Source organism: Monodelphis domestica, chromosome 2, assembly GCF_027887165.1.
Source record: "Monodelphis domestica isolate mMonDom1 chromosome 2, mMonDom1.pri, whole genome shotgun sequence".
NCBI lineage: Eukaryota > Metazoa > Chordata > Mammalia > Didelphimorphia > Didelphidae > Monodelphis > Monodelphis domestica.
Window position 1 is genome coordinate 291,404,969 of NC_077228.1, and position 19,337 is coordinate 291,424,305.

Sequence of the window (19,337 nt, forward strand, 5' to 3'; positions counted from 1 at the left end):
AATTCAGAGGTTCTTCTATCCTTCGTAATTGTCTGTCAATTGTGTGCCTCTAAATATTTACCCAACTCCCTACAGAGGATTGCCTACAAAGCCTGTTTGCTCCCTGCACATTTTTCCTCAAGAATGTCCTGAAGGAAAAAAAAGAACACCCTGAACCATTCTTATAAGGATTTTATAGAAACAAGAAAGTAGACATTTGGGTCTAACCAAATGTTCTGATATTAAATTAGGTTGTGCCTCTGTGTGTGTGTGTGTGCACGTGTGTATGTGCATGCACACTAGGTTATACTGTGGTATCATTTTGGTTTTGATGTCTATTAAAATCCTTAGTTCTTCCATTCAAAAATGTATTTATTAAGTACATACCATGTAAAAGGAACACTGAGGGATAGAAAGGAAGAAACAAAAATTATTGATGGATTTTCTAAACAAGCCCTTTAAGGATGATTTTGAGAATTATTGTCTATAGCACCTTTGTAGACTCCACAGTTTTTTTAAAAATGTTTTCCAAGAAAACAATCCAGAATTTCAGTGAAATAAAAGTGCCTGATAACATTAATCATTACTCTGAAGTCATTGCTGGGCATCATTCCACTAAGTCAGTTAAAGATTGGGGTGGGTATAAGTGCTTGTTGGCTGATGAGAATTCTCTCCTTGTTGACCATGCTCAGGAAAACAAGCCCAACTGCAATTTCCACCCTAGAATGACAAACTCTAAGTGTATGGGAAGATCTAGAATCCTGATCATTCTGACATTGGACTTTCTGTTCAAGCCTTTTTCCAGTGACACACTTGAAAGGCTAAGTGCCATGGGAGGGATTTGGGAGCCGAATGCCACTATCATTAGAGATGATGAAAGCAAAATTTCCCTGACCCCTTGGCTAAGAATAGTCTTAGAGTCGGAGAGATGGAACTTTAACAGTGGTCATTCTCTTTAATGATAGACAAGATGCATGAATGCTGTAATTCATGTTATTGCACTGAATCCTAATAGGTTCGGTCTTTCATGGTGAAATCTATTGAAGCCTGAAAACAGAAGTGACTAGTACATTAAGCTTCAGAATCAAGACTACTTCCTTTAAGTTATTCCTCTAACTTTTCTTTTACTCCACAACACTCTATATCTCTGCCTCTTTCCTTTCTTCCCAGGAAACGTTTTTCCCGTATAGCATCTTTCCTCAGGATCTTCATTGTTGTTTAATCATTTCAGTCATATCTGAAAATTTGTGACTGCATTTGAGATTTTTCTTGGCAAGGAAAGTAATTTGGAGTGGTTTTGCCATTTCCTTCTTCAGATCATTTTATATTTGAGGAAACTGAGACAAACAGGGTGAAATGACTTACCCAGAGTGACATGATTAATAAGTGTTTGAGACCAGATTTGAACTTAGGGAAGATGAATCTTTCTGACTCCAAATCCACAGTGCATTACTCTGAAATCTGAGGCAATGGGAACATTGACTTTGCAATATTATAGTTTTCTTTCCCATTGTTTGAGGGAAGGGAAAGTTTGGGTTGGAATAATAGACTTAGAACTGGGAGAGACCATAGAGATCATTAAGTTCAATCTCCTCATTTTACAGATTAGGAATCTGAAGTCCATAAAAGTCATTTGCCCAAGATCATACAAGTAGTGAGGAAACAAAGTCAGTATACAAATGTCCAGGTTCTCTGACTCAAAAGTCTAGTACTTATTCCAGTGTACTACAGATGACCTATTTAAAAAGAAATTAATGTAACCAACACTATTGCTGGACAAATTGTGGGAAAACAGGTAGAGTCATTCACTATTAGTTCTAAAAGTAGACAGTAAATTTTCCAGAACTCATCATACAGAAAAGTGATGGACTAATAAGCAGAAGGAAGTTATACTTTCAGAATGGTCAATATGGGAAGTGGTTTTGCTTCCCTATACTTGTTATAGTCTCTCTACTCCATCACTCCCCACCAAAACATGCTTCCCCCTATACCTCAGGAAGTAAAAGAGAGAAAAATAAATATATGTTTAATACCTCAAAGAAAATAAATATTTGATGATTGAAAAATATCTTAATACATTAAAGCTAAAAATTATCATAGTCTTCCACCTAATTATTCAATTGTTGGAAATAAACTTTGAAAGTGTTATCAAAAACAATTTTTTGAAGTCACCTGTTCAGAGATGCTCACAGCAATGTTTCAGAATGATAAATACTGGTGGCCACCTTGTCCAACAATGGAGGAATACTTCATCAGATTGTGGTTATTTTGTGCACTAATGCACTTGGGTGGCTATATAATATAATTAAGATTGGCAAGCTAGATGGCTCAGTGAAAAGAGAGCCAAGCTTGAAGTCTGGATGACTTAGGTTCAAATCTGGCTGTGTGACCCTGGAAAGTCACATAACTCCAACTGAATAGCCCTTATTGCTCTTTTATCTTATAATCAATACTTATTGCTTCTAAGACAGAAGGTAAGGATTTTTTTTTTTAAAAAGGAGAGAGAGACTAGGAAAGTAGGGGGACAGAAAGGTTCCTGAAATCACATTATCTAGTGGTTTCCTTAACTTTTAATCAAAGAATCCACAACAGAAAGGACCACATGGATCACCCTGCCCAACCCTACCAGAAGAATGAATCCTGAGCAACTTCAACAAAAAACCTGCTTAAAGCTAAAGTGACCAGGAATTCATTCATTTTCCTACCTGACTCTAGGCCATTGTAATATTAACTAGTCAAGAACTGTCTAGAAGTTTAGAGAATGGTTAAGCTCAGTCACAGTTTGGTATAACTAACAAAAAAGTCAGCCTCAGTCAGGAAAGCTTGGGTCCAATTCTCATAAATACTTGCTCTGGAAACAACTTCTCAATAGTCCAGACAATTCTCTAGTTCATTGGATTGTGGTTATTTTGTGAATTAATGCTCTGGGATATTATATAATATGATTAAGAGTGGTAAATATTAAGGAATAAAAAGAAAATTGGAAAGACCTTCATGAACTCATGCAAAGAAAAAGTAGAACCAGGAATGACTACAACCATATAATGAGACTTGGAATGAGAATGAATAGACTAGTAACAGACAAAGAATCAGAAGGGTAGAGATATGAGGAGAAGGCTGAAAAAGTATTTATACCCTATGAATTAAAATCAATTATTTTTTTCTCTTACTGCACAAAACATCTCATTAAAAAAAAAGAAAAAGATAGCCCACAGCAGTATATGTGGAATAGCCCTCAAATCCTCTAAAATTTGAATCCTTCTAGGTTGACTCAGTGAGCCTAGAATTACAAAAGCAAAGGATGAACTTGATTCAGAATGCCCACTGGGTGAATCCTAAATTGGTCTGAGGGCGTGCCAGGCCCATCATTTTCCAAGAGATCAAGAATTGGATGAAACAATCTTGCCTGGGCTGGCCCTTAGCCTAAGGAGAACCATGAAAGCTAAGTTGGACTTGGGGAATTAAGTTAAACAGGGTTAAAAAGTCTAGCTACAAAAAAATTTTTTTCTACTGCCCAGTTTCGGACGAAGTGGTCTTCCATCTATTTTTCCAATTACCTCATGCTTTTTCCTTTTTTCTAGATGAGTATATTCTCTTGCCATCTGGAATGTGCAACAGACAAAGGCAAAAAGGAAAGAAAAAGCAGATGCAGACTCTAGCATCAGCTCTAGTGGAAGCAGCTGAAAGAAGAAAGGTAATTAAGATTCCGGTGCCATATATCTCTGAACTCAGGCAGCCAAGTAGTCTCAAGGACTAAAACAGTCAGGGAGCATAGTGCCTCCAAGTGGGGTTTAGAAATGAGGGAAGCTTAAGATAATTAGAAAGGAAAAAGCTCAGGCTGTTAATCAAGGCCCCATGGGTTATTTTCAAGGAAGATCTAGAATCTTCCACAAACTGACCAAGGTGAAAAAATAATAAGGCTAGGCTCACAGTCTTCACACACATAAGAAGCCACCAATCAATGATAAGCATAGATTGTTGTTACCTTCCATTGTATCTGACTCTTCATGACCCTATTTGGGGCTTTCTTTGCAAAGTTGCTGGAGTAGTTTGCCATTTCCTTCTCCAGCTCATTTTACAGATAAGGAAACTGAGGTAAACAAGGGTAAGTGATTTTACCTGGCTCACACAGTTAATAAGTGCCTAAAACTGGATTCAGGTATTTCTGCCTATACACCTGTGCCACTTTCTCTCCTGTGCCACTTAGCTGCCCAACAATTTATTAGATGTTTAATGATATTTATTATGCCATATTAAGCCCTAGAGATATTGAGAAATGAAAAACTCAGTCCCTGACTTCAAGAAATTTATATTCTAACAAAGATATTTCCTATAAATAAATAGGTACATATAAGATATAGAGAGTAGATGGAAAAAATAAGCTTATTTAAACTGAAAGTCAGTAGTTTAGTCAACAAGCCTTAAAAAAAGTATTTGCTAGTCTCAGATGCTATGCTAAACTGGAGATGCAAAGAAAGACAAAAACCTCACATTCTAATGGAATTATTAACATAGGATTTTCCAGAAAAATCAGTGGAAAAGAGATTGGGGACAGCTGGGTAGCTCAGGGAATAGAGCACCAAGCTTGAAGTCAGGAGGACCTGGATTCAAATATGACCTCAGATACTTCCTAGCTCTGTGACCCTGGGCAAGTCACTAACCCCAATTGCCTAGCCCTTACTGTTCTTCTGCCTTAGAATGGATATTTAGTGGTTCTAAAACAGAAGGTAAGAATTTTTTATTTTTGTTTTTGTTGTTTTTTTTTTTTTTAAGGAGAAAGAGACTGGAAAATAGGGGGTCAGGGAGGTTCCTGAAATCACATTATCTATTGTCTTCCTTAACTTTTAATCAAAGAATTCAAGATGAAAAGGACCACATGGATCACCTTGCCCTACCCTTACCAGAAGAACCTACTTAAAGCTGTAGTGACCAGGAATTCATTCACTTTCCTACCTGACTCTGGGCCATTGTTCTGTTAAGTAATCAAGAACCATCTAGAAGTTTAGAGGATGGTAAGCTCAGTCAGTTTGGTATAATGGACAATAAAGTCAGCCTCAGAGTCAGGAAAGCTTGGGTCCAATTCTTATAAAGACTTACTCTGGACACAACTCCTCAGTAATTCAGACAATTCTCTAGGACCACAAATTGTAGAGTAAGTGCTGAACTACATGAAAGAGGGAAAGACATCAAAGGAAGTTCTCTAAATCAATAAAACTACAGGTCTGCTCCCTTCCACCCCTACTTCCTCCCTCTACCATGTCTCCTATCCTCCCTGCAAAATGTAAAACTAACAGAGGCCAGGATATGATCACCTGACTGCTTGCAGATCACACATTTTCACGACAGCCCATGTAAAATGTAGCTTTAAATATACAGGTAGAATGTGAGCTATGACAGTCAGCAGAGGGAGTTTGCATCTGCTTCCAAGGCAAAGCCAAAAGCAAAATGATTGATAGGTCCAGTCAGGAGTGTATTACAGAATCACAGAATTGTAGAGGTGAACCTCTGGTGTAGTTTGCCATTCCCTTCTCCAGCTCATTTTCCAGATGAGGAAACTAAGGTAAACATGGTAAAGTGATTTAACCTGAGTCACAGGAATCATCTTATCCAATTCCCTCACCTGAAAGATGAAACCAGAGCCTAGAATGAAGTGATTTGCCCAAGGGGGATGGGGAGGGAAGTCTAGATTCTATGTATGCCATAAATGAAACAATCTATAAATCACTCTGGACATATAATGAGCTTTTAGATTTTCCTTACCTAATGGGGTAGCTAGGTGATACAGTGATACACAATGCCAAGTCTGGAGTCAGGAAGATCTAAGGTCAAATCCAGCCCAAGATACTCACTAGCTGTGTTACCCTGGGTGAGTCACTTAACCTTATTCACCCCAGTTCCTCATCTATAAAATGATCTGAGGAAGGAAATGTCAAATCACTGCAATATTTTTGCCAAGAAAATCCTAAGTAGGGTCACTAAGGGTCAAATATGACTGAACAACTACAACAAATCTGTACTGATTCCAAAGAAATTCTAGAAATGCTTATTTGGGACAATAAATAAGGTCTGATTGGACATAGATGCCCAAGGAATATGGTTCAGTCTCCTCTCATCCCTTAGGGTCAATATTCCCAAGTGGATCTCAATATCGGTGTTCAGAGACTCTGATCATCCCAAAAATGGAACGGAGCTTCCCATAAGTGACTACAGACCAGAAGAGGATCTTGATACTTTTACCTCCTGGGATGAATACAACTGAAGCAACCTCTGGATTTCTGACAAGAAATCCAAAAATGTTCTCTTTTACCCAAGTGCCTACAAGTGGACATGCCTTGTATTTTGTTATTATTTTCAGTCTTGCCCAACTCTTTTTGACCCTATTTAGGGTTTAAGATCCAGAGTGGTTTGCCATTCCTTTCACCAGCACATTTTCCAGATGAGAAAACTGAGGCAAATAGGGTTAATTGACTTGCTCAAGGTCACACAGCTATTAAGTTTCTGAGGCTAGATTGGAACTCACAAAGATGAGTCTTTTTGACTTCAAGCACTATACTCTATCCACTGTGCTACCTAGCCCATACCTTGAGTAGTCTACCTTTATTCTCTAGACTTTGCTCCCATGTCATGACTACTCTCCCCTTTTGCCACTGTGGTCCCTGCCTCCCGCCAGTGAGTTCCTCATAGAACCTCCATTCTGAGGAAGACCCCAGAGCAGTTATCTATTCAGCAGATTTAGTCACCATGTACCAATGAATATATCCCCAAACCCTCATTTTCTAGCTCCCTTTCTTGAGTTGTCTGCCCCCATTAGACTGTAAACTCCTAAAGGGCAGGAATTACACTACTTTTTGTGTGTATCTGTGTCTTTAGAGCTTAGCCAATGATCAAAAAGTATTTGTTGCCTTGTCTGACAAGGTTAAAAAACTGATAAATTATAATAATTCACATTAATATTCTTTGAGGTTTGCAAATTATTTTATGTATGACAAATCCTATGAATTATGTGTTGTTAATAATCCTATTTTATTGATGAAAAAACTGGGTCCCACAGAGCATAAGTGGCTGTAGAAAGCACAATTCTAATGGACTGGCCATATTGTCCAAATGCCAAATGCATATTTGCCCAAAAGATTATTTTACATAGGACACAAACAAGGCAAACACTCACAAGGAGGTCAGAAGAAGATACTCTCCAGGTCTCTCTGAAGAACTTTAGTATCATTTGGGAGACATGGGAGATTATGGCACAGGACTATCATCCATCATGGCACAGCTACCTCAAAGAAGATGCTGGGTTCTATGAGCAAAGCAGAACTTCAGTAGCTCAAAAAAAACTTGCAATGTGAAAATTTTGAGACATCACCATCCCAAATATCCAAAAGGATTATTTGTGTCTGATCCTAAACTTACACTGAACTAATCAGTCAAAATTGAATATACCATACATTAACACCAACATCCCTCGGTCATTGGTCCTCTTCAAGTACAAGGGACAAACAATAACAACAGTGTTTAAAGTACAATTTGAGCCCAGATCTTCATTACTCTAAGTCCTATCCTACCTTGTCAGACTATAGTATTTACTGCTAAATAACAGCTGTGAACATTGTTGAGCAAAATTAAATACTGAGAAATTCAGACATTTCTTAGGTGTGTGACCCTAGACAAGTCACTTAACCTCAATTGCCTAGCCTTTACCCATCTTTGGCTTGGAACCGATACTTTGTATTGATTCTAATATGGAAGGTAAGTGTTTAAAAAAAGGGGGGTGTTGGGGATAGACTAGGTAGGAAAGTGAATGCTACTGAATTCTCAATCCTGGCTAAAATGTAAATAGTCTGCCTAAGGTTGTGACTTTGTCACAGCTGAAGTCTGAATACTATTAGTGTCTTCAGCAGAAAACATACTTAGCATATTCATGAATCTTGGCCCTGTTTGCACTTACCTTGTCAAGGCAAAAAACATTATTTGTTCTAGTTATTAGTTCTCTCCAGTAAATGAAGATGTTTTTGAACTCATACATGTTGAATTTTCCCTTTTCCATTTCAAAGATCAACTGATTCTATAATCAGTTAACTAACATTTCTTAATATCCTTAACAATATAAACAGAATCCTGATTCATGAAAATTTATTGTTTGGGTTTTTCTTTTTCTGTTTCAGCAAGGTAAGTAGTAAGGCTGGGTAGGGAGGTGTCTATCAGTCCCCTGGGTATTTCTTTTTGTATTTATGATTGTCTTTGTCTGTGTGATTATGGGGTGTGTTTGTGTTATACTATGGATGTTCCCTTGAAGGATCTTATGGGCCTCACTGAGCTGCCAAGCTGGTTGAGGTTTTGGGTATAGAGAACAGCAAAGAAATTTTGCTGTGCTGAATCATTGGCACGAAGTCAGTGAAGCCTGGGTTCCTTGGCAAAGCTTTCTAAGGCTTTCATTCTCCCAAGGCATGTTGGGTTAGGATCTGGAGACTCCAGCAGAAATCTCAGGATTGTGCCGCTTTTGTAGACATTAACAGAACAATATTTGTTCCTTGGTTTCAACTAATCAACAAGCATTTATTAAGCAGCTATGATGTTCCTGGGCCTGTGGAAAGTTGCTGGGAGGAAGAGAGGTGTGGAAGGAGGAAGAAGGTCTAAAATAAAACTCATTAAGAAGTTTACAGTTAAATTAACATTCACAATAATAAAGATCAAGACATCTGATTGATCCAATCCAATTTAATCTAATGGCTAGCTGGTTCAATGTAGAATAAATTAACATTCAAAAATGTTTTATTTTGTTTTGTGTTTTTTAAATTGCCTGATCAATTTAATAATTTTTTAATCTATCTGGTAGCCTCATAATACAGGGTAAAAGCAAGCAGTTATCCTCAAAGAAACCCTCTGTTTAGTCAACAAACTACAGTTCTCTTTATAATGATCCTCAGAAAGTCATAGATTGAGCACTAAGTAGAGCTTTAAGAGAGTTTAGTATGTGTTAGAAACAGCATATTTGGAAAAAAGCAATGTGTCAAAATAAAAGAATCACTCCATTTAAAAGGGAAAGAGTTTAAGTCCTAGCTCTGCATTTACTCATCCTGTGACTTGAGGCAAATTATTTGATTTCTGGGGACTTTTTCTTCCTTTCTCTGTAAAATGAGGGGAATGGACCAGATTCCTTTCAACCAACTAGCATTTTTGAAATGTTTGCTACATACCAGGCATATAGCTAGGGTGCCAGAGATGCAAATAAAATAAATGAAACAACTTCTTCTTAAAAGGAATTTCCATCCTCACGTGAGAAACAATTATAATATATAGAAGCATATATAGAATAAATGTAAAGAAAATAAAGACATTGATCCTTGTAAAAAAATATTATTGTAAATTGCAAAGTTTAAATTCCTTTTGAGAAGAATTTTAGGTAAAGAAGATGCTATGTCACTGAATCCAGAAACTGAACTGTTGGAGAAGCCACCATGAAGAAGCATCCAGACCACAAGCTGCACAAGATCAAATTGAACTTTGGGTGTGGTTGATTGAACATTTATTTGTATGTATACTTTCATGGCAAAGGGGACTGCCCCCTAACGGCTTTTTGTCAATGCATTCAGCAATTATTGGTTTTATTCTTTTGTTTCTCTTATCCTCAAATTATTGTAATCTTTATGTTGATTATGTTTTTATGATCCTTTTGGGGAAAAATTAATTTTTCCAAAATGATCACACGGAGAAATGTAAAAAATAAACTCGAATACAGGACTACAATCCCCACAATTCCTTGCTCCACTTCCCCAGAATGCCTTGTAATCTCACCTGGGCTGAGATCGAGAAGGTATTTAAGCTGATTCAAAGGCTTTTGAGGGGCTCTTGGCTCTTGAACTTCCGCTTTGGGGGCAGGTGTGGCTTTTTTTCATAATGTAGGTGAGGTTGTGTCTAGGCCACCCTATGGCCTGGACACATGTTCTTATCCTGTATTTTCTTTAATCCTTAATCTTCAATAAACCTCTAAAAATTTATAATACTCCTTGCAGAGAGAAACTAATTTCTACCTGCCTCAGTCTCCCCAGTCTCCCCTAAATTTTAATCTTTACATCCTGTGTCTATTGTAGATAGTATTTAAGCCCTATGCAGCTATATGTAACCAATTACAGTTAGTCAGAACTAAACATTACAAATTTTTAGTTACTTGGGCTGATGACAGAATAAATAAAACAGTGAACCCAAGGAAGATGTTGAGGGGGTGAGGTAGAATATTTACAAAATATTCGGGTTTTCACAGTAGCAAAAATTTAGAGCTAGGAGGCACCTCCAAGCTTCTCACCTTACAAATTAGTATGCTAAGGGGCAGGTAGGTGGTACAGTGAATAGTTTGGAGTCAGGAGAATGTGTGTTCAAATCTGCTCTCAAACAACTTCCTAGTTGTGTGACCCTGGGCAAGTCACTTAACCCTGTTTGCCTAGCCTATACTCACCCTTCTGTCTTAGAGTTGTTACTAAGAAAAATAAGCATTTTTAAAAAACAACAACAAATTAGTATACTGAGGCCCAGAGGAGATAAATGTCTTGCTTAGTGTCACAGTTTGTAAAAAGGTTAGAATTCAAATTTGGTTCTCTGACTTGAAATCACTTTAATTCATTTGAAAGGAATAAAAAGGTAGGAAAAACTAATGTACACATATTCATCCACCCTGAACATCTTATCACCTGCCTGGCAGCCTTGGAGGGGAGTTCCATCTCCAGCTCTGGGAAAAATGAGCAAATTAATAAAACCAATGCTTCTGGAGAAGTTGCCCCATTTGTCTACCCCGGGGCTTCATTCCTTGGATTTCTGGGGCCCAAAGTCCCTTCCCTGGTGACCATTCCCTCTCTATGTGTTGACTCACACTATAAGCATGCAGACTTGTTAAAGGCTTGGTTTGTCTCATTCTGTATATGTATCTTCAGACTATAAACAGTGCCTGGCACATAATGGGTACTTAATTTTTTTTCACTCATTTCATTCATGCATTCCCATTTAGGTAGGGCTTTATTCTTCTCATCTCAAATCAGAGCTAATGGTCCTAATAGTTCAAGTGTACTTAACTGGCTCTGTAAATCTGGGCAAATCTACTCTGGCCATTTGCCAATCGCTTGTCAGCCAATCTGGAGGCTTTGACATAGGCACTATATAACATTAATATGCTCTGGAATTTAGTAATAAAATCATTAGGAAATGACTACTGAATACCTCAATTCAGACATTTGAGAACTAGTTGCTTGGACAGGACCCTTACAAAATCCTACTTTGCCCTGAAGAGCAATATATGCTAGTTCAGTCATTTCAGTCATGTCCAACTCTTTTTTTTACTCCATTTGCAGTTTTCTTGGCAAATATGCTAATTTTCCATTTCCTTCTCTCACTCATTTTGCAGGTGAGGAAACTGAGGCAAACAGGATTAAGTGACTTGCCAAAGGTCACACACATAGAAAATATCTGAAGTCAGATTTGAATTCAGGAAGATGAGTGTCCCGGACTCTAGGCCTGGAACTCTATATACTGTGTCATGTAGCTGCCCCTAGTCCCAATATATATCCGCCTCAATAAGAAAAGACGTAGGGTCACCTCTGTGCCCATATTGAATCCCAATATGTACCCATATCAATAAGGGGTTTCAGAATTAGGATCACCTCCATCCCAGGAACATTGTGATGTGGACTGACCCAGATTCTGAGATATTTCAAGATCAGATTCAGTTCCCTACCTGATTTAACTGAGATGTCCAGATGTTTTTCCTGTCTGTATACTTTTCTTCTGCATGTGCATCCCAGAAAGATGTCTAGAGACATCTCCAACCCAAATATTCAAACTGACTCTGTGCCTGACCTGTGTTAGAGCCTTCCAAGCTTGTATTGGACTGAGCAGCCACAGTTGAACACACTGTACCCTGACCCCAATATCATGATGTCACTGGTCCTCTTTGAGTACAAAGGATGAACAACAATATTTTTCTTCTGTCTGCACTTTCCTTTCTGGTATGGCTCTTTGAGCATTGACCTAGGTTTACTCACTTAGACGCCAAATCTTACTTGTCCACTCTGGTTTGGACTAACATGCTGGCCTGACCGTTCAGTCTTCTGAATTGACAGTGCCCTCACATCCAGGGATGTGTTGAAGTCGTTGTTTTCAGTGTGTTCACTTAAAACACAGAAATCGACAAGAAATATAGATTAAACTTACCAATTCCCTTTTTTGGGTCCTTTTCCACAGAGAGGGTTGTTAAACATTACCAGCACACACCTACTCTTATATCACTTTTTTCTACTTTTAACTTCTCGGATTATGGCCCATTTGTTGCCATTAGACCATGCTGTTCACCACATCCTAATGCCCTGAACTTATTTTTACTGCTGGGTCTCCTAATCAAGCCCTGTCCAACTGGAGCATAGGACTAGAGGCTCCTCTTACATAGGAGGGAAATCAGTCTTACAGAAGGTAGGGCTAGTCAGTCAGTCATTTATTAAACACCATGTAAAGTGCCAGAATAAAAAAGGAAGCAAAAGACAGTCCCTGCCCTCAAGAAGTCCTCAACCTAATGGGGGAGGCAAGGAGCAAACAAATATGTAACAAGGAAGCTATATAGAGGATAAATAGAAAATAAGAGGGGGAAGATACTCGAATTAACAAAGATTGGGAGTCAGCTAGGTGGCTTGGTGGATAGAGAGCCAGACCAGGAGATGGGGGGACCTGGGTTTAAATCTGTTTGCAACCACTTCCTAACTGTATGACCCTGGGCAAGTCACTTAATGCCTATTGCCTAGCCCTTATCACTCTTCTGCCTTAGATAGTATTCATTCCAAGAGATTAAGTAGAGACTTTTAAAAAAACAAAACAAATCAACAAACAAAGTTTGTGGGAAAGGCTTCTTGTAGAGGATGAGATTTTAGATGTGACTTAAAGGAATCCTGGAGGTGGAAATGAGAAGGGAGCATATTCCAGGCATGGGGAACAGCTGGAGAAAATGCCTAGGGCTGAGAGCCTGAGTATATTATTCATGGAACAACAAGGAAACCAGGACCATTCGATCAAAGAGGCTCAGTGGGCAGAGTGTTGGCCCTGGAGTTGAGAGGATGGGGTTCACATCTGGCCTCAGACACTAACTTTGTGATCTGGGCAAGTCACTTCACCCTGCCTGCCTCAGTTTCCTTATCTGTAAAATGAATTGGGGTAGGAAATGGCAAACTCCAATATCTCTGCCAAGAAAATAATAAATTAAATATCAAAGGCATAAGAGGATTGGAAAGGTTGGAAGAAAGGGGGCTAGATTATAAAAGTCTCTGAATACAAAACAGAGCATTTTGCATTTGATGCTGAAGGTGATAGGGATTTGTTGGAATCTGTTGAATAGTTGAGGTGAGGAGAGTACAGTAAGAAAAATGATAGATCTGAAGTCATCAAGGACCTGAGTCCCAATCCTAATTCTAGTACCTATCTATTGAATGATTTTGTAGTGGACTTTGGATTCAGTACCTATGTTCAAGTCCTAAATTCTACCTGTGTGACCTTGGCAGGTCATTTTACCTTCATCTATAAAAAAAGATGTTTAGACTAGATAATCCCTAAAGTCTCTTTAAGCTCCAAAAATCTGATCCCTGTGTCACATGTCATTTAACTTCTCTGAAACTGTTTCCTCTTCTAAATATTGGGGATGATACCACCTATGGTACTTACTTCACAGGATTTTGCATTATCAAAGAGGTAATATACCGAATGTCTCAAAAGTCTTTGTGCACTGAGGCTTAAAAATGTTTTTTATTTCATTTTTCCCTGATTACATTTAAAAACAGTTTCCAACATTTAAAAAAGAATTTTTAGTCTCAAATTCTCTTTCTCCCTCCTCCCCAACCTCCACTCCCCCATCCTCCCCACCATGGTGAGCAATCTCATAAAGATTTTACATGTGCAATCATGTAAAATATTTTTCCATTTTAATCCTTTTTGCACTAAGACTTGTACATAAAATGGTTTACAAAAATAAAGAATGCCAGCAATGTTGTAATTGTTATTCAATTGTTTCTGACTCTTTCTGATCCCATTTGGGGTTTTCTTGACAAAGATACTAGAGTTATTTCCCATTTCCTTCTCTAGCTCATTTTACAGATGAGGGAACTGAGGCAAACAGGATTTAGTGACTTGCCCAGGGTCCCACAGCTAGCAAGTGTCTAAGGATAGATTTGAACTCAGGAAGATGAGTCTTCCTGACTCCAAGCCCCACATGCCATCCACTTCGCCATCTGGCTGCCCTCTAGCAATGTCAACCATTATTATTATTACTACTGCTACTACTTTCTCACAGGGTTGTTAGGAAAAAAGAATGTTGTAAATGTATAGATGCTATAGAAATCTGAATTATTTTCATGAAGTGTCTAATAAATTTACTCTCTCTGGTATAACTCCTTTCTCTGACAGAGAGATATTTTCTATGGACATTTTGAAGTTTGGGAAGTTGAACTTAGGCTATTTTGGGAAATGCCCTTCCCCTCCCCCAAACTTTTTTAACCTCTAGAGAATACCCTTCACAATTACTCATTTTTAAAAGATATTAAAAATTGCTTCTATTCACTTGTCAGATTGCTTCTATGTGTAAAAATACAAAAATGACCCATCTTAGGGTATTCGATCATGCCAGAGAGCACTTGATTGGCTGTAAAATAAGTTGAGAGGGTATAAAACAGTCAAAATTTGACAGCCATTAGAAAAGAAGCTTCTTCATAAGACAATAAAATGTACTAAGGGAAAAATGAAAGAACAGCAATATTTTATTTAATATGCTATGAATTCTAGTCATGATAATCATAACTGGAATCACTGACCTTATATAATATTGTTGCTTTATTGTGTTCTAAACTAAGAGTTTAAGGCAAATGTGTATGTGTGTGTGTGTGTGTGTGTGTGTGTGTGTGTGTGTGTACATCAAGTGTTATCTATGTTCAGTACTATGGTTTTCATTCATATAACACTTTCAAACATTTCCTTACTTCATCCTTAACAGAACTCTGAGAAGTAGAAAGCACAAGTTTTAATATCTCTCCATTTAATAGGCTGGGAAACTGAGTCAAAGAAAAGGTTAAGTGACTTGCCCAAGATCAATAAATGGTAGAGCCAGGATTGGAGAACTCAGGTATTGCGACTTCAAACTCTGGTACTAACAGATCTAGAGTTAGAATGATCTGTAGAAGTCATCCAGTTCACCTCTTCATTTTACATATGATGAAAATGGGCAGCAAGGTGGCACAGTGGACAGAGTTCTGAGCCTAGAGCCAAGAAAACTGAACCTCCTGAATTCAAATCTGGCTTCAGATACTTACTAGCTGTGAGACCCTGATGAAGTCACTTAACCTTGTTTGCCTCAGTTTCCTCATTTGTAAGAAGAGCAGGAAAAGGAAATGATGAACCACCTCAGTTTCTTTGCCAAGAAAATCCTAAATGGGATCACGAACAACTGAACAACAAATTAAGATATAGAGTATTTAAGTCATTTGTCCAAGGTTAAATAAGTATTTGGAGACAGAGTTGAACTCCAAGCTGAATGCTCTTTTCCAAGCACCATGGTGCCTGCTACAGCAATATAGCTTTCATTTCAACAGCAGAAATAGCCCTTGGCAGCACTTTAAAGGAATATTAGTTCCTTCTAAAATCCTCTTTCTTTATCTTTCTCTCCATAGACACCAAATACCTTATGCTCATTTGGCTGCCCCAAAGTCCTTCCTGCAGGGCACTACTGAATCCCATTTTGCCTAATCAGTACCCAGCCTTCTAAAATCGTACCTCTCTCCTCCTCCTGCCTCTCAATACAGCCATTGCTTGAACCACACTGAGTGAGCTATTCTTGAAGAATATATGTGAAAAACTAAATCACACTAACAAATTTCATAGATGATTCCTACCCTGGATTTGCATTTCAAAAGGGAAGCTTGGAGACTTTGTTATGTCATTTGGAGTCATGTCTGTTGCTTTGGGACACCATTTGAAGTTTTCTTAGCAAAGATAATAGAGTAGTTTGCCATTTCCCTCTCCAATTCATCTTACTTAGGAAACCTAAGCAAACAGGGTTAAGTGATTTACCGAGGGTCACACAGCTAGTAAGTGTCTGAGCACAGATTTAGACTCAGGAAGATGAGCCTTCCTGACTCCAGGTCCAGCATTGTGCTACCTAGTTACCCTTGCTTGGAGACTTAGGGGTAACTGAAAGGAATGAATCTCTAAAAGTAGATAAACTTAAAGAGAGTATAGCTACCAGCTAGGATCTACATTTAGGGGCTAAGTAATTCCTGTTCAGGACATATATGTTCAAACAACTGCTTTCCCACTGGAAGATAAAACAACTCAGGCATTCCAAATCCCAAGAAATTTACTTTGTTCAGAAAGGGAGAGAATAGACTAGAGTAGCAGAAAAAAGAGAATAAGAAATTGACAAAGTTAAGGAGAACAAAAATTGGTCAAAATAATGAGAACAGATAGATCTGCAATGCATATACATCTCTGTGCCTGATTTAGGCAGGTGTTTTTAAAAGGAGTGGGATGGGGATGAGTACTTGTAAATGACAGTGCTCCCAAAGCATCATTTATGCTTAGTCAATTTTTACTCAGAAGATAAATTTCTAAATTCTCCCATAATCTAAGACAGTGAATCAAGCTTTGAAAGAAGCAATGGAGCAAAAGTTCAGAAAATCCACCTACAATGACTCTCTTTGATGCTAGAAATGTTTGCCTCAAATAGCTCCCATATACCCAAATAGTGCTTGGCATACAGTGGACTCTAGAATATCTTGATTTGATCTGCTTTCAATATGAACTCATTGACTGTGCAAAACATGAGCTAAAAGGACCCAATGATTGGCAAAAGCTTGATACAATGGCTTTAAGGTAAACACAATCAATAAATAAGGTCTGAAATCCTGCCAAGTATCCACCACCACGGGAGAGCCACAGTCAATATGCTTCTCCCTCATGCTTATTTCCAAGCCCTGTGAATTTCTAACTTCATGGTACCCCTCAAGCTGGGACTGCCTAGCAAGTCAGCATGAAGTATCTTTGGCCATTTTTAGTTCCATAACTTTGGAATAGATATTAAAAAGGAAAATGAAGTTGCTGGATTATGTCATTGCTAACTATATCCTACTTTCCCCAAATGGATTTAAGTAAAGTCCTTCCTGCAGACAGAGAGGATTGTACCAAATATCTTCCTAAACCGCTGTGACCCATTAACTGTGAGTCCTTAGGTAAGTCACTTACCCTCTCTGGGTCTCAGTTCCCTCATCTGGAAAAAAGAAAAGAAATATTTGGACTGGATGATCTTTAATGTCCTTTCCAGGTCTAAATCCTATGATCTATGAGTCTTCTAGTTCCATTGTCCATTAGAATGGGATGCTGCTCCCTCCCCCCAACCCCCCTCCCATAAATTGAAATAACAGGAAAGCTTTTAAAAATCTTTGCTAGCAAAATCATGAAATGCAAATTTAACTCCTTCTTCATTCCCCTTCCCCCTCACCATTGACATTGCAACTGATGCTTGGACTGCCCGAGAAACCACATCAGAAAAGGTCCAAACCAGCAGGCACCAGGAACTCTGCCTTTATTCTTTTTCGGATCAAGAAAAGATACTGCATGCCTTGGGAAATGAATCATTAACTCAAAAGTCCAACAAAGCTGCCCTGGAAACCAAAGCGCTGTAAGAAAGTGATGGTATCTCTCGGGCAAGTTGAGATTTTCCTGTTCCCTCCTGTGACTTCTAAAGTGAAGCATCCCACAATCCTGGGCCAAGCAGACACAGAACAGTCTAGTTCTTTCACTTTACAAACGTGAAGTTATTTTTAGATGACCCAAGCTAGCTAATTCCCCTTAGGGCAATTTCCCAGCTAGCTCAGCCACCAGGCAACAAGTCGCCCCCTTCCCCAGCACCCACATCATCCTACCCTGGGGCCGAGGGCAGGATTCTCCTAATTTTCTTCTTAGCTTCCTCTAGGCACCCCCACCCCAAGTTCTCTTTGAAGGTCCCCCAGTCCCGAGAGCGTTATTTTCCTTTCTTCACTCCATGTATCCACCTGCTGCTAGTGCTTGTTCTCAGCTACTTAACTCGAAACCCATTTTTCTGTAAAGCGGAATTCTTGAGATTGGGCTCATTCGAACCCTCGCCGCCACAAAGATTCAGCCCACAGGTCCTGCCGAGGTGCCCTAGATGGGCCGAGGGGGGAAGGGGGATAGGAAGGTAACCCCCCTCCCCTGTCGTACGCCCTGTCCAACTGCCAGACTGAACCCAGCCGGTGCTGTCCCCTCCCATCCCTTCTTCCCACCCCAGCATACACAATGAGCCCTTCCCCCCATTTACCTCCTTTCCCCTCAAAAAACTAGAAAGACTCACTCTCAGACCTCACTCCCTACCCTCCAACCTTAGAGGACCTGGGCAGACCGAGCTCTCTCCCCCGCCTTCCCCGTTGCAGGTCAGGCGCATGTATTAGGTGGGGTGATCCAGGGACTGGCGGCGTTACGTAACTGACCTGCCGGGTGTCCAAGATGCCCCCCGAGTAGGGTAGCGGGTCGGGGTATGGAGAGTGGCTCGGTTTAGTTGGGCTGGGCAGAACACTGCAGGGCAAGGCAATCTGCTGCTGCCCCAGACGCGGTAAAATGGATGGTGGTGGTGGCACTCCTCAGGACCGTGCTCAGGGTCTTCCTCACCTGCCCCTCCTGATGTGTGTCCGCGTGTGTGAAAGTGTGCAAATGGGGTGGGTGCCGGTGGTGCGGAGGTGTGTTTAAAGAGTATCCACAGCGCCCAACCTGCCTCCTTGGCCCGCAGCAACTGAAAAGCTGCCTGGCTCTCTTGCTCGCTCGCTCTCTTCCCTCCCTCCCTCTCTCTTCTTCTTCTCTCTCTCCCTTGTCTCTCCCCCAACCCCCCCCCCCCCCAACCTCCACTGCTGTCACCCGGGACAAAGCTGTTCCAGGGAGGGGCACAGCAGGACGCAGAGGAGCCGCGATGGGCGACTCTTGGGCTCCAATTCAACAAGCCAACCTCCAATCATACCGGAGGAAACCCAAAGCCCCAGGGCTAGGTTCTCCTTTCTGTCTCCCCACCTCTACCACCTTTACTTGTCCTCCGGACCACCCCCAAACACTCCTCCCCATACTCCTTTCCCTCCTCCCACTCAAGAGACCCACAATCTTTCTGTTCCCCTGGTTTGTCCCTGAAAAAGATGCAGAAAAGATTGACTGACTTTAGCTTGGGTGTCGCTGTCATAAAGAACATAGGACCATGGTTTGAAAGAAAACAAATGAGAGGAGAGTGGAAAGGGAGAGCTATGGTTTAGCTTGGTAAGAAAGGTCTGGATGGAGTTAGAAATAAACCAGCA

General features: G+C 39.7%; 1 protein-coding gene across 5 annotated transcripts in view; it reads right to left on the reverse strand.

Moving 5' to 3' along the window:
* Positions 1-18,868, reverse strand: part of RCAN2 (regulator of calcineurin 2) — a 385,895-nt gene extending 367,027 nt beyond the window's left edge. Inside the window, exons 1-2 of one of the 5 annotated variants that reach the window (XM_056818351.1) lie at positions 18,492-18,868; positions 17,230-17,254 (exon numbers count right to left, since the gene is read on the reverse strand). In XM_056818351.1, the coding sequence (XP_056674329.1) occupies positions 17,230-17,254 (25 nt within the window). In that variant the 5' untranslated portion in view covers positions 18,492-18,868. Of the gene's footprint in view, positions 1-17,229; positions 17,255-17,485; positions 17,800-18,355; positions 18,417-18,491 lie in introns of those variants that run through there. The other 4 variants (XM_056818350.1, XM_016431112.2, XM_056818352.1 and 1 more) reach the window with 4 other exon arrangements.
* Positions 18,869-19,337: the final 469 nt, after the last annotated feature.